Below are 12,129 nucleotides of genomic sequence, written 5' to 3' on the forward strand. Positions count from 1 at the left end.
TTCAACTACAAAATCAGGGCACAATGTAGGGCATCTTCGTCCCTCTATACTTTAAATCTGTCTATATAAACCCCTTTCATATCTTCCAGTTCCTCTTTCAATGAACCATCATCAGCAAGCACTCCAGTCTTCTCAACTCCAGGTACTACTTCTTTTACGGACTATCAGAACTCCTCACTTCAAATATACTCCTGAATCACTTCCTTCAGTGCGTTGCGAGACACATTCCTGCCTCTCAACCTTCTTCAACATAATCCGTCGCTACTTCAACAAGTCAGCAGAGAGAACCCTCCGAACGGTTCAACCTACATCAGTCTTTCACGGTGTGCACCATTTTTCTCTACCAAAGGGTACTAGCTCAGACTATATCCACACCCTCGACGATCTTCCTCACGCCGGACCCAGCGAAGCTGGTCACCCAGCTAAACTCCACCCTTGGCATCAAGAAACTCCCTCTGTACGTACCGGCACACATCGACGATCTCACAATGGCCAGCGGCGATCGAGTTCCTGAGGGCATGTGGTTCTGTTGTTCCTGTAAAAACCCAAATATCAAGGCCTTGACTTCAACCAAATGCTCAAATTGCACCCACGAAAAGGATGCTTCTTGTGCGGATGAAGGTGACAAGAAGCCTCTACCCACGGGCGTCTCCTCCGTCCCGATTTTTGACTATTATCAGTCTGCATCCAAACCCGGATTCTCAATGAATGCGCCAGGTCTCTCATATGCCCTGTCCCACCCACCCCAGGTCCACTGCAACTACGCTCGCCAATTTAAAGACAGCACATCGATTCTGGAAACGATTGTCCCAAACTTTCCAGATGCCTGGACATGTCCAGGCTGTGGTGCCTCGAACTCGGGTCTTACCCCGAACTTTTGCCCGGTCTGCGATTGGAAGGCAGAAGAACCCAGCACGTTGGCGCGGGATTCTCACGATGGAGTTCCTATCAATAGCATTCCTGAAACCCCAAACGACGTCTGGGTCTGCTCAAGCTGCAGCGCTGTGAACTGCGATTGGTTGGATTTCTGCCCTATCTGCGGTACCTCAAAATAACCTCGTGAGAGGATTGCAGCCGTCAATGAGACCTCGATGGTGATGACCGATCTCTTTCACCTCGTCCAATAGCCCTGCATCTTGAATATTGTCTTTCATCTCACCTTCGACGTTTTGCAGTCTTTTCAAGAGACTCTTACTTATTGGTAGGATATAAGGCGGTTGCTTGCTGTGTTGTTGATTGCTATGGGTTTGTTTTCATTTAATATTGTCATTCTTTCTCCTTACTCATCTCTTCTTGTCTGTCAGTTGTCATTCGCTTCATGTACCCTATAGTGGTTTTTCATTCTGTTGTACTCGGTCTTGCTATTTATTTGTCCACGTTCTCCCCTTGCCCCCTTCGTTACTCATGATACCCTACGACACTGGCACATCCTTAAATAGATCTTTAGCTAGGCCTTTGTTCTTCAATACACGCTCTACTATGAAAAAAACATCACTCTAATGGGTCTACTTTCAGGTGCAAAAATATCTCAGCGTTTTACAGCGTGCTATGCCGAATTAATCAGAACTTTAGCAAGAGGGTGCGGTTAAGGAAAGGCTTAGCGAGAAGTGAATGGGAAGCTCGGTTTCCGAGAGCTTAGTTAGTTTTCAGCAACCCAAGACTTAACGGTTAGCGACAATAAACACGAATATCAATACTCATTCCTGTCCTGACGTATTTGCCTTCCGCATTTTGATATCGAACTATTGAACATTATCTCCAAGAACACTTTCCCTGAGCAGCATTATGCAGTCATTCTTCAAGCTCTAGATTTACATTTCACATTGTTTCATACACCCCGTAGATCGGAATTTGAAGGCAATCAACGTCCCCCAGCAATCAGCTTTCCGGTTCCTCCACTCGTCCATCCATCCGACATATGGGTCCGTGACCATCTTTTCCAAACGCGGAATTAGTCCGCCCTAAAACTCCACGCAATCCTCACCACCTACCTTTTTCAGCAACCCGGGCCGGTCAAACCCACTTCCCACTCGTGCTCAGCCGCCTCAACGTGCTTCAAGGATAAATATCTGCCGCGTACATAGCCCGTGTCCAGCTACTTAAAATTACACATCAGCGGGGTCCCCACACTCAAATCCATGGAGCCACCACGTGCCACATAAATGCTTCTCGGTAGCGCGCGTTCGCCAAGAAATCTGGAGGAGCCGTTGAGGGTACCTTTGCATGCGTAGCTGGCGTGCTCAGCTTTCATGTCAAGCTTTCACAATTTCTTTACATGGCGTTCTGTGGCGTGGAGAATGCTCGGCGCACGTCAAAGGCTGAATGCAGAACAAATAGTTATAGACCCCGAAGCCGAGGAACTTTGCACTTCCCGCAACAGTCCCCAGTCCCGCCATCCTGGGAGTGAGTTCGAAAGCCGATCGGATGCGGATTACGTGGGTGGACACGCTGGGGTCCGAAAAACAGGGTTCACCTCAAGACAGCCTGACTCTTGGAACCGCAGGGACGGGGTTTATATGTGGTTATGGAGATACCCCGCGAAATTTTGGAGGATCATTATTTGCATCAGATAGGCACTGCTACTCCACGACTGTTTTCCCTCCTTGAGAGACGGTGAATACACCATCTATGCTAGGCTCGAACAGGACGTGCTAGAATAGAGCATCTGTCGTTCCGACACAGCCAAAACCACTACCTTTTCCTCAATTCCCTATTATATTTCAGTTCCTTTCCGATAATCCTTTCGTCCCATTGCAGTCAAGCTGGATCAAGTCCTCTTCAACATAGCATCCCATCCCTCATCTTCATATTCGCCTCCACCCTCCACCCCGGGATCACTCAAACTTCAATTCTCCTGAACCATTCCCCACCCCTCACAATGGACGAAAAGCCCGAAATCCTCAAATCCGACGCCCAATCCGACTCGCTCAACGAGAAGCAGCAGCCCACTCCCGCCACCTCGAACCATGGCCACCATGGCGGCCACATCAGCAAATCCGAGGAAGTGGCTCGGATCGATGCCCTGGCCACAGCGCCGGGTGTAACCATGGCATCCTTCGCGCATTTAGATGAGAAGAAGATCCTAAGGAAGATGGATTTGCGACTTATCCCCATGTTGGCCTTGCTCTACCTCCTCTCCTTCCTCGACCGGGGGAACATCGGCAATGCGAAAATCGAAGGCCTAGTGGAAGATCTCAACATGACGGGTCCGCAGTATAATTGGTGTCTTACCGTCTTTTTTTTTACCTATGCCGCATTCGAAGTCCCCAGTAACCTGCTGTTGAAGAAGCTCAGGCCGAGCATCTGGCTGCCGACTATTATGGTAGCTTGGGGGATTGTTATGACACTTATGGGAATAGTGCAAAATTTCAAAGGGTTGTTGATTGCACGGATCTTTTTGGGGGTTACTGAGGCTGGGTAAGTAGGCTCCGTTCCTTTGGGGAGAGGGTGAGGACTGATGAGCAATAGGCTTTTCCCTGGTGTTGCATATTATATTACTATGTGGTATTGCCGGCATGAAGCCCAGCTCCGTCAAGCGCTGTTCTTCAGCGCTGCGTCTGTCGCGGGTGCATTTTCGGGACTCCTGGCCTACGGCATTGCCCACATGGATGGTGTTGGCAATTTGGAGGGGTGGCGCTGGATCTTCATTCTCGAGGGAATCTTGACAGTCATTGTAGCTATCACTGCATACTTCATCCTGTTCGATTTCCCGGAAACTGCGAGCTTCCTAACAGAGGAAGAGCGCGCGTTTGTTGTGTACCGGCTCAAGTATCAGGCGGCACAAGATGACGAAGAGACTAAGGTCGCCCAGGACGACACATTCAAGTGGGAGTATGTGAAAGCCGCGTTTTTGGACTGGCAGATTTGGACAAACATTTGGGTCTATTGGGGTAAGAATTTTCCATTGCTGTTGGGACCAGCAAACTTACACCTTTAGGGATTGTCGCCCCTCTTTATGGCATCTCGCTCTTCCTCCCGACCATTATTCGCGCACTTGGATACACCAGCTCAACAGCACAACTCCTCACTGTGCCCATCTACGTCACTGCATCGATTCTCGCTATAGCTGTTGCGTACGTCAGTGATCGATATGGCAAGCGGTACCCATTCATCCTGGTGTGTTTGTGCATAATGGCGGTGGGATTCATTATGTGCATATCGAGCAGCACGCCTGGTGTCATATATGCCGGGGTATTCATCGCAGCCTGCGCCCTATATCCGGCATTCCCCGGAAACATTACCTGGCTAAGCAATAGTAAGGATGAGACACTTTATTGCTGTATTCAGATATTAATAGAAACTAGACCTAGCGGGAAGCACGAAACGCGCAACAGGACAGGCGATCCAAATTGCTTGTGGAAACCTCGCAGGAGGTGAGTTGATGCATTTTCCTACACAGGAGCTGGCTAATATGTGTCCCCAGCCATGGCTTCGAATTTCTACCGGTCCAAGGACGCCCCTCATTATGTCCTTGGCCATGCACTTGAACTTGGGTTCATTGTCGCTGGAATCATTGCATTGTTAGTTTTGGTGTTCAGTTACAGGAGGATTAATGCCACGCGCGAAAAACAGCTAGCTGAAGGGGCACATAATGGATACACACCTGAAGAGATGAGCGCATTAGGCGACAGAGCTTTGACCTTCAGGTACTTCCTGTAAGGAGCTGGTAAGCTGTAACTAGGATGTTAGCCAGTGTCAAAATGAAGCCCAGTACAATTTAGTGTTGTTTAGGCAAAGGTGCACGACCCCATGCAGGTAGGCCAGAAGGCTGGCGAAGGAAATACAAATGCGGGATGTGGCTGATTTCAAGCGTTCAATGGCATACCTTGTAGTCCTTCTGTCTTGGATTTCAAGTTGGGAAGCTTCTGTTGTACAGATGATGAAGATGCAACACATCTGCCGGGATCGGCTGGCTCCATTCAGGGTCAGTAGTCCTGGATGCCGGTGTCAGCGGATGGGTTCTGGGAACTATCTTGGTCGTCCATGTCTTCGTCAGAGCCCATGAAGTAGGCCTCTTCTCTATCTCGCTCCTCCTCAGGGTCATTGTAGTCAGGGTTGCTATCGACCTTGTTGTAGTCGAAATCCGTGTCGTTGCCCATAAGGAAGCGCTGCGTCATCTCATCCTCCCACATCCTTCTACCTTCTTCCTTAGAGTCCGGGGCGTCCTCTTTATCTTCAGGAAGGACGTCTCCATTCGGGCCACGGGTATGAGAGAATAGTGAGTACGGGTTCGGGTGGTGGGCCGCCTCTTGGTGGGCCGCGTGAACCTGAAGAAGGCCCGTCATTCCCTTAGCACGACCTTCGGCTTCGCGCTCGGCCGTGGTCTTGAAGCGTCGAATCCAGCGGTCGTAGAGGACGGGGTCGGCGAACTCAAGGGCTGGGTCGTCAAAGTATTCAGGGTGGACTTCGAGGTAGCGCTTACGACGGTTTTTAGACGCGAGCCTTGCAGATCGCTCCGCATGGAACCGACGATAGCTAGCGATGGTGTCTTCATCGGCGGTGGGATCATTAGCACCCCCCATGATAGCGTTCTGCGGCACGGCATCCCGAGCAGCACTGGCAGTGTCTTCACGGCCGACCACAGCGCGAAGCGGAAGCGTTAAGAAAGCAGGTGCGCCTTGCGCGTCTGCCATGGTGTTTAGGGCGGAGAAGTACGGCATCCCGAGGTCCTAATGGAGTCAGCAATTCCTTCCTCGACATCCACAAACGCAGACAGACGAGGCAGTGGCAGACCTCGTGCAGAAGGCGCGATGAGGTTCAAGGGCAATTGCATATTCTATATGACGCCATGGCATAGGGCCAAGATCTATGGCTTGGCGTGGCGCGCTAATCTCGAAACACCACGGCCGCGTTTCACCCATGCTTCAACCAACAGATCGGCCTCCGCTCCGACAACAGTTGTCCTTTGGCAATATGTATCCAATTTCTTGAGGTGACACTCTTTTGCTTCAGTAAAATTCTTCCGTCTTCATCTTGCGCTACTTGTTCCCTCTTCGTTCTCTCTTGCTTCAACACCCGGCTGAGCGGACCGCAGAAGCGAAGCATCAAAGAACTAATTCCAAGTGGGGTGTGGCATCTGTCCTTCTCAATTCTCGCCAGAGTCCATGTCCATTGATTATATGGAGTAAACATTAGAGGCAGATCTTGCGTAGACAGACCTATCGTTAGCTTTGGTTGTCCCCTCATTATGTCTTCACGACCGAAAGCTACCCCAAGAAAGCCCAAAGCTGCCAAGGAAGCAGAGAAACAAGCACGACAGCTTCCAACTTCAACAATCCTCAAGAATGTTGCCCGAGCTGCAGTCCTTCTCATTCTTGCGGGAGTTGCTTCGCCTGTATCCCAGCTGAGCTTATCCCCTGTCTATGGCTCTATCCCAGCATCCTTGCACCACCAGAGGTCTATTACATTCACCGCCCTGCTAGCTCTGGTAGGGAAAGGAGCCATCACAAAATATCTACCTGCAAATATATCTGAATACATCGCCATCATCGCCTACTGGACACCCGTCCTTCAGTTCTTGCTCTTTTACGCTAGCGGGAGGCTGGGGGTAGACTATGGCCCCTTACTTATCGAGTCCGTTACTTATCTTCCCCTGCTTCTGCTCTCTGTCTACACGGCTAGCGACCTCTTGGACACCTTGGATCTCTCGCGATTCAATCTCAACCCGACGATTACAGAAATGGTACCTCCCTTAGCTTCATATATCACAGTCTCTTCCGTTTCGAAGATTACGGCATCCATATTGCCAAGCTTCGTTGGAACACACTTGTCCTTCACCCGAGTTGGTCTACAATTGCTCATTGGTTCCGTTTCGGCGATCTTGACTCCCTCCAGAGTCATCCTGTTTGCAGCACCGGCGATCCTACACACAATGCTAGCCAATCCTCACTACCCATCCGAGAGCGCTCTACAAAAAGCCAATACCACCCTGTTTTCCACACAGAACTTCACTCTCCTGGCCCGTCAGGAGTCTGTCACAGGATATGTCTCAGTGCTCGAGAGCCACACAGATGCCGCATTTCGCTTGTTGCGCTGTGATCATTCACTACTAGGCGGGGAGTGGCTCGTAACTCCAGCCGCTGCTGCAAAGGGCCAAACGCAGCGCGAGACTATTTTCTCCGTCTTTGTAATGCTAGAGGCCGTACGCCTGGTCGAAGATGACCAGTCAGATGTTGAGCCAATTCCAGACAACCAGAAATCAGCACTGGTCATTGGGTTGGGAATAGGCACCGCACCTAATGCGTTAATGTCTCACGGGATCAATACCACCATCGTAGAGCTAGATCCAGTAGTCCACCATTACGCGTCCAAGTTTTTCAATCTCTCGCCCAACCACACAGCAGTTATCGACGATGCTGTCGCATACGTCCATGAGAAATCCAAAACGAATCCGAATTCCTTCAACTACATCATCCACGATGTCTTTACTGGAGGGGCGGAACCCGTTTATCTATTCACCCAGGAGTTCTTCAAAGGCCTAGCCTCGCTTCTCAAAGAAGATGGCATCGTAGCCATCAACTACGCTGGTGACCTCTCCCTCCCTTCTACCCGCCTCGTCCTCAACACCATCCATTCCGTCTTTCCCGCTTGCCGACTCTTCCGAGATTCTCCACCCGCAGGCAACCGGCGACCAAGCGATCCCGATTTCATTAACATGGTAGTCTATTGTGTCAAGAATGATCATGACAAGGGTAAATTCGCGCTACTATTCCGCGAAGCAGACGAAGATGACTTTAAGGGTAGTATTGCCAGACAGAACTTTCTGAGGCCGAAGGAAGAGTTAGAAATTCAGTTTGATTATGAGCACCCTGACCACGGCGGACAGGTGATGAAGAAGAGTGATGTGGGGGAATTAGAGAAGTGGCATAAGCAAGGTGCGGTCAGTCATTGGAGAATTATGAGGACGGTGTTACCTGATGCGGTGTGGGAGATGTGGTGATGGAGGGCAATGTTTCCTATTGTAAAAAGACTGAAAGAAAACGCATGTCACACCTTCATATTAGTAATTGGCTTTTGATTACTTCGCTGGTCTGCTATGCCTTGGAATGCAGTTGCTTTACCATGGACAGCTATTCGTCTCAATTTGTTCTACGATCACCAATAAAACCTCATACCAAGATGTACACGGAGCACCTACGAGGCCTCCCACAACTCTGGGAAGACGAGCCGGAGGATATGTCGTGGGGGTTTAGAGGCCTGCCGAGGGGAAGACAATTCCCCTTCCTAGGTGATGTTATTCACACCACCCCTGAAGGCGTTATCCAATTGCTACCATAACAGTAGGCATTAGCTTACGCCATAATTCCACCGTCAATTATCTGTACCGTCCCCGTAATGTATTGCGAGCCATCGCACATCAACCATACAATCAGCGCCGCAACCTCCTCAGGTCTTCCTTTCCTCGGGATCTGGATCTTATAGTCACCCTCCCTTCCTCTAATCCTTACCGATTCGCGATGCATTTCAGTGTCAATGATGCCTCTGAGATTCTCGTCAACAACCAACCTGGCCACTATTGCACGCATTAACTTACGGCGCAATACAATTTACCCTGATCTGCCTATCACCCACCTCCTTCGCCGCCGTCTTCGTTAGCCCAACAACCCCATGCTTTGCCACAGTATACGCCGCATTCTTTGGAAACCCACCCAGACCTGCGATACTAGCCGCATTCACGATACTCCCCTTCTCATTCATCTGACGAATTTGCGCGCGCATACACTGCATCACTCCAGTGACATTAACATCCAACACAAATTGCCAGTCCTCATCGTTCAAGTCCTCCACTCGTTCAATATTAATACTTTTCGGAATAACGCCCGCCAAATTAGCGGCACCATCTAATTTAGAAAATTTGGAAACCACTTCGTCGACCCAGCTGTCGACCTGATCCCTCTTTCGTACATCAACTTGTGTAGCGATGACTTCCCCGCCGTTCTGACACATTGATTTTAGGTCAACCGCAGCCTTTTGTAGATTCTCTTTGTTGATGTCTGCGATAGCGACTTTGGCGCCTTGGGATACAAGGAGGGACGCTGTCGCGAGGCCGATGCCTGCAGCCCCCCCTGTTATCGCGATGACCTTTCCGGCCATGTTGAAGAACGGAGATGCCATGGAGAAATTCCTCGAGGCGGAGGTTTCGGCTATGGGAACTCCATTTACTGACATTTTAGCGGTTACGTGGTTAAATGGAGCTGAGGTTGGACGTTTTGGAAGCGCTTCAGGAAGAGAGAGGGGGGGGGGGGGGGGGGGGGGGTGGGGGGGGGGGGGGGGGGGGGGGGGGGGGGGGGGGGGGGGGGGGGGATGATTTAAGAGGCCTGAGACTCTGAGACTGCAGAGGGAAGTTGAAATAACACAAAAGAGCCTTCAGTTAGGAGAACAGAAGATTATGAAGCGGCGTATAAAAGTTCTGGAGAAAGTAATACGATGGAGCTTTTGATGCCCAACTAAATAGGAATAAATACAGTCAACGCTGCTTCTTGCGTATAAGCGATACGAAGCTTGAACAGGTTCCTCAATATATCCCGGAAATATTCTGGCTATATAGAACTGCAATTTCTCGCTCGATGCCTACGGTGTTCACGTGTTCGTGCAGGTGGTTTCGCTAGCCCGCACTTCCCCGCCCTCCCGCCAAATGTTAACCCCACCAATGCCAGTATCCAGGATCAGGGCAATTTGACAGATGTCGGCTTGTTGGGGAATTGCGTTGGGTGAGTGACTACCAGTGTTAGGGACAGGAAAACCATAGCCGACACCGGATTTCAGCCCTGGGGATGCACGTGATCGGCAGCATTCACTGAGAGAAATGCGTAAGGGGGTATAGGAGGGAAGTATATATCCTATAAGTGACAAAGGCCCGCAAGGCAAGTTGATCTTAAAGTGGCGGCTAGCGGCCCAAAAGATGGTACCATTGAAGATAAGAATCCTTGATACCACCCATCATCCAAAACAAAAAGTCCAGAAGGGGATAAATCTGGCTTAGACGAATACCAAACCACCGCCAGCAGCATTCCCAAAAGAACAATGGCACTCGAATTGGCACCCCATAATCGAGTTCTTAACCACATCGCCTTACACGTCCCGGACCTCGATGCTGCCACAACCTGGTACACCACTCTCTTCGGCTTTCGACAACTGCGGTCTGGCCCCGTATGCTGCGATCGCAGTACCGATCCGTGTGCCCCAATATTCCGAGTTTACGACTCCAAACTGCACAAAGTAAAACTCGCATTTCTCTCCACGGGCAACGGAGTTGGTTTCGAGCTGTTCCAATTCATCGACCCGCCCATGACGCAGCAAGCAAGTTTTGATTACACGAGAGGAGGTGTATTTCATCTAGCAATAACAGATCCAGACCCAGAAGCGTTGTGTGAGAGGGTGGTAAAAGCAGGTGGAACGAAAATTGGGGAGACGGTGACGCCAGCGACGTGCGAGGGCGAGGAAGAGAAGCAGTACGCGCTCTACTGTCAAGATCCGTGGGGTAACGTGATTGAGGCGTGTAGTTGTAGTTTTGAGAAGATGATGGCGAATCGGGAATAGAAAGGACGAAAAGGCATGGGTGTTCGTGATACCGGAGATCAAAGGAGAGACGGCGAGACAGGGAGTGGCGAAGGGTGTAGAGCTCACTGATAGAGCCACTGGCATTGACAAAAATCTTGCAAACTTGTTTGTCTCTTTTGGCTTCCTTCAACTCCTTGCAGTTGTGAGCCAAGCATAGTAAGATTCATTGAGATGGGACGTCCCTGTCCGTCGAATTGAGTGACTAACGACCTGTTGCCTAAATATCGTACCTTGTTACAATATGCTGCTTGTGTCTTGCCTGGCAATTGCTCCTCGGTAATCTTCATGACGTACGGTAAGAACGACACCATGACGGTATTGGTAGAATTATGTGGGTTCTCGCACGGCAAAGTCTGATTTGTACTTGTCGCATTCTGGAGGACGTATAAGTATCCCTCGACAGACGTGCTGTTAAAAAAGCACTGCCAAAGTGTGCTACCTGGTTGTATATCGGTGACTTCGTCTTGCGAGAGACTAAAAGAGTTATTATGTATAGCTCCTATTTGCTCTTCTTTGAGGAGCGTAACTCGGTCGTATCTTGATTTGAAATAATATGCTCCCCCGTGATTCGGATATTGGGGGTCTATCACCGTGCTCAGCGGCATAACTGGGAAATTTGGATCCTGAATTCCGTATCCTAGGCTTGCGGATGAGTTTAAAGACTCGATATAGACAAGGGTAACGTTCATCGATTCCGAGGGAAGTAGGCTTAACCGGACTGCTCGACGTGGTTTGCATGTCCATGCTGAGGACTCATTGCTCTGTGCAACGCAAGCGGAGCTCTGTTGTTGTACATTTCCAAATGGTATTAAAAATGCGCCATGCTTGATGGGAGTGTCAAGCTGGATAGGTGTAGGTGTCGGGGCCACCGGGCTAACCGTCTGTTTCGCTGGGGAGCTGATAGAGGAAGGACTACTCCCAATGTGAGCAAATTATGAACTACTTTGCGGGGGTTCAACTCTACTAACCTAGCTGATTTGCTTCTAGGAGCTCTGAGACTGAGTCCTATCGTCAAAACCATGCAAAATTGTATGCACAGAATTGTGAGGATTCGATGTTTGACGGACATTCGATTCCATCTAGATTGAGGGAGACTGGGGAGGGGCTTTCTAGAAATTTCGAGATCCAGTCTTGATAGAGGGACTACCTCTTTCTCTTCTTGACCCGGCGCGATTTGTTTGGCGGAAGCACTATTCTGCCGTTCGATCGGAACCAGTTCGATTCCATCTTCGACCCTGCTAGGCGAAATCCTACAAGAAGCCTCAGTAGGTGTGTGAGTGCCATGGCTTGTAGATAATGAAGTCCGGTGACTGCGAAGTCGTTGGCTTGATATGCTCCTGGCCGACCTGCGAGGAAACGGCATGGGGCTCTAAAGCGCGGCAGCCAATGAGGTGGCGGAATTGAATTTGATGCATGAAAGGGCAGTAGCGAATGGATTGAGAGAACTAGAGCGCCCTTCGTCTCCGCCTCGGTCAATTGCTAGGAGCAAGACCTGGAGAGCGGCCGGGTTGAGACGAAGATAGTAACTCTGGTCAACAAGAATTCTGAGCATTTAGATTATATGATGCC

The 12,129-nt window shown here is 50.0% G+C and overlaps 7 protein-coding genes across 7 annotated transcripts; 3 read left to right on the forward strand and 4 right to left on the reverse strand.

Annotated features, from left to right (window-relative positions):
• Positions 1–109: 109 nt before the first annotated feature.
• Positions 110–1,055, forward strand: BDR25DRAFT_381431 (uncharacterized protein; the record flags this gene model as incomplete). The annotated part of the gene is made up of 1 exon (XM_033697717.1): positions 110–1,055. The coding sequence occupies exon 1, from the start codon at positions 489–491 to the stop codon at positions 1,053–1,055; it is 567 nt and encodes a 188-aa protein (XP_033541160.1). The 5' UTR covers positions 110–488.
• A 245-nt stretch (positions 1,056–1,300) lies between these two features.
• BDR25DRAFT_361820 (uncharacterized protein) lies at positions 1,301–2,251 on the reverse strand (the record flags this gene model as incomplete). Its single annotated transcript, XM_033696492.1, has 8 exons — positions 1,301–1,343; positions 1,378–1,412; positions 1,496–1,505; positions 1,568–1,634; positions 1,686–1,742; positions 1,823–1,961; positions 2,024–2,095; positions 2,129–2,251. The coding sequence occupies 8 exons, from the start codon at positions 2,249–2,251 to the stop codon at positions 1,301–1,303; spliced, it is 546 nt and encodes a 181-aa protein (XP_033541161.1).
• A 24-nt stretch (positions 2,252–2,275) lies between these two features.
• Positions 2,276–4,659, forward strand: BDR25DRAFT_329276 (MFS general substrate transporter; the record flags this gene model as incomplete). The annotated part of the gene is made up of 6 exons (XM_033692444.1): positions 2,276–2,403; positions 2,992–3,417; positions 3,469–3,890; positions 3,938–4,255; positions 4,305–4,373; positions 4,424–4,659. The coding sequence occupies 6 exons, from the start codon at positions 2,276–2,278 to the stop codon at positions 4,657–4,659; spliced, it is 1,599 nt and encodes a 532-aa protein (XP_033541162.1).
• BDR25DRAFT_98223 (uncharacterized protein) lies at positions 4,624–5,780 on the reverse strand. Its single transcript, XM_033699335.1, has 2 exons — positions 4,826–5,780; positions 4,624–4,671 (listed from the first exon to the last, which is right to left on the reverse strand). The coding sequence occupies exon 1, from the start codon at positions 5,658–5,660 to the stop codon at positions 4,926–4,928; it is 735 nt and encodes a 244-aa protein (XP_033541163.1). The 5' UTR covers positions 5,661–5,780; the 3' UTR covers positions 4,624–4,671; positions 4,826–4,925.
• Positions 5,781–5,874: 94 nt separating this feature from the next.
• BDR25DRAFT_307308 (S-adenosyl-L-methionine-dependent methyltransferase) lies at positions 5,875–7,981 on the forward strand. Its single transcript, XM_033690815.1, has one exon. The coding sequence runs from the start codon at positions 6,188–6,190 to the stop codon at positions 7,937–7,939; it is 1,752 nt and encodes a 583-aa protein (XP_033541164.1). The 5' UTR covers positions 5,875–6,187; the 3' UTR covers positions 7,940–7,981.
• Positions 7,982–8,291: 310 nt separating this feature from the next.
• On the reverse strand, positions 8,292–9,093 carry BDR25DRAFT_242878 (NAD(P)-binding protein; the record flags this gene model as incomplete). Its single annotated transcript, XM_033685797.1, has 2 exons — positions 8,292–8,481; positions 8,534–9,093. 2 exons carry the CDS (start codon positions 9,091–9,093, stop codon positions 8,292–8,294), a joined length of 750 nt encoding a protein of 249 aa, XP_033541165.1.
• Positions 9,094–10,622: 1,529 nt separating this feature from the next.
• Positions 10,623–11,923, reverse strand: BDR25DRAFT_296958 (uncharacterized protein; the record flags this gene model as incomplete). Its single annotated transcript, XM_033688970.1, has 2 exons — positions 10,623–11,457; positions 11,529–11,923. 2 exons carry the CDS (start codon positions 11,921–11,923, stop codon positions 10,623–10,625), a joined length of 1,230 nt encoding a protein of 409 aa, XP_033541166.1.
• Between the last annotated feature and the right edge of the window lie 206 nt (positions 11,924–12,129).

This window comes from Lindgomyces ingoldianus (assembly GCF_010093535.1).
Source record: "Lindgomyces ingoldianus strain ATCC 200398 unplaced genomic scaffold BDR25scaffold_47, whole genome shotgun sequence".
Taxonomy (NCBI): Eukaryota; Fungi; Ascomycota; class Dothideomycetes; order Pleosporales; family Lindgomycetaceae; genus Lindgomyces; species Lindgomyces ingoldianus.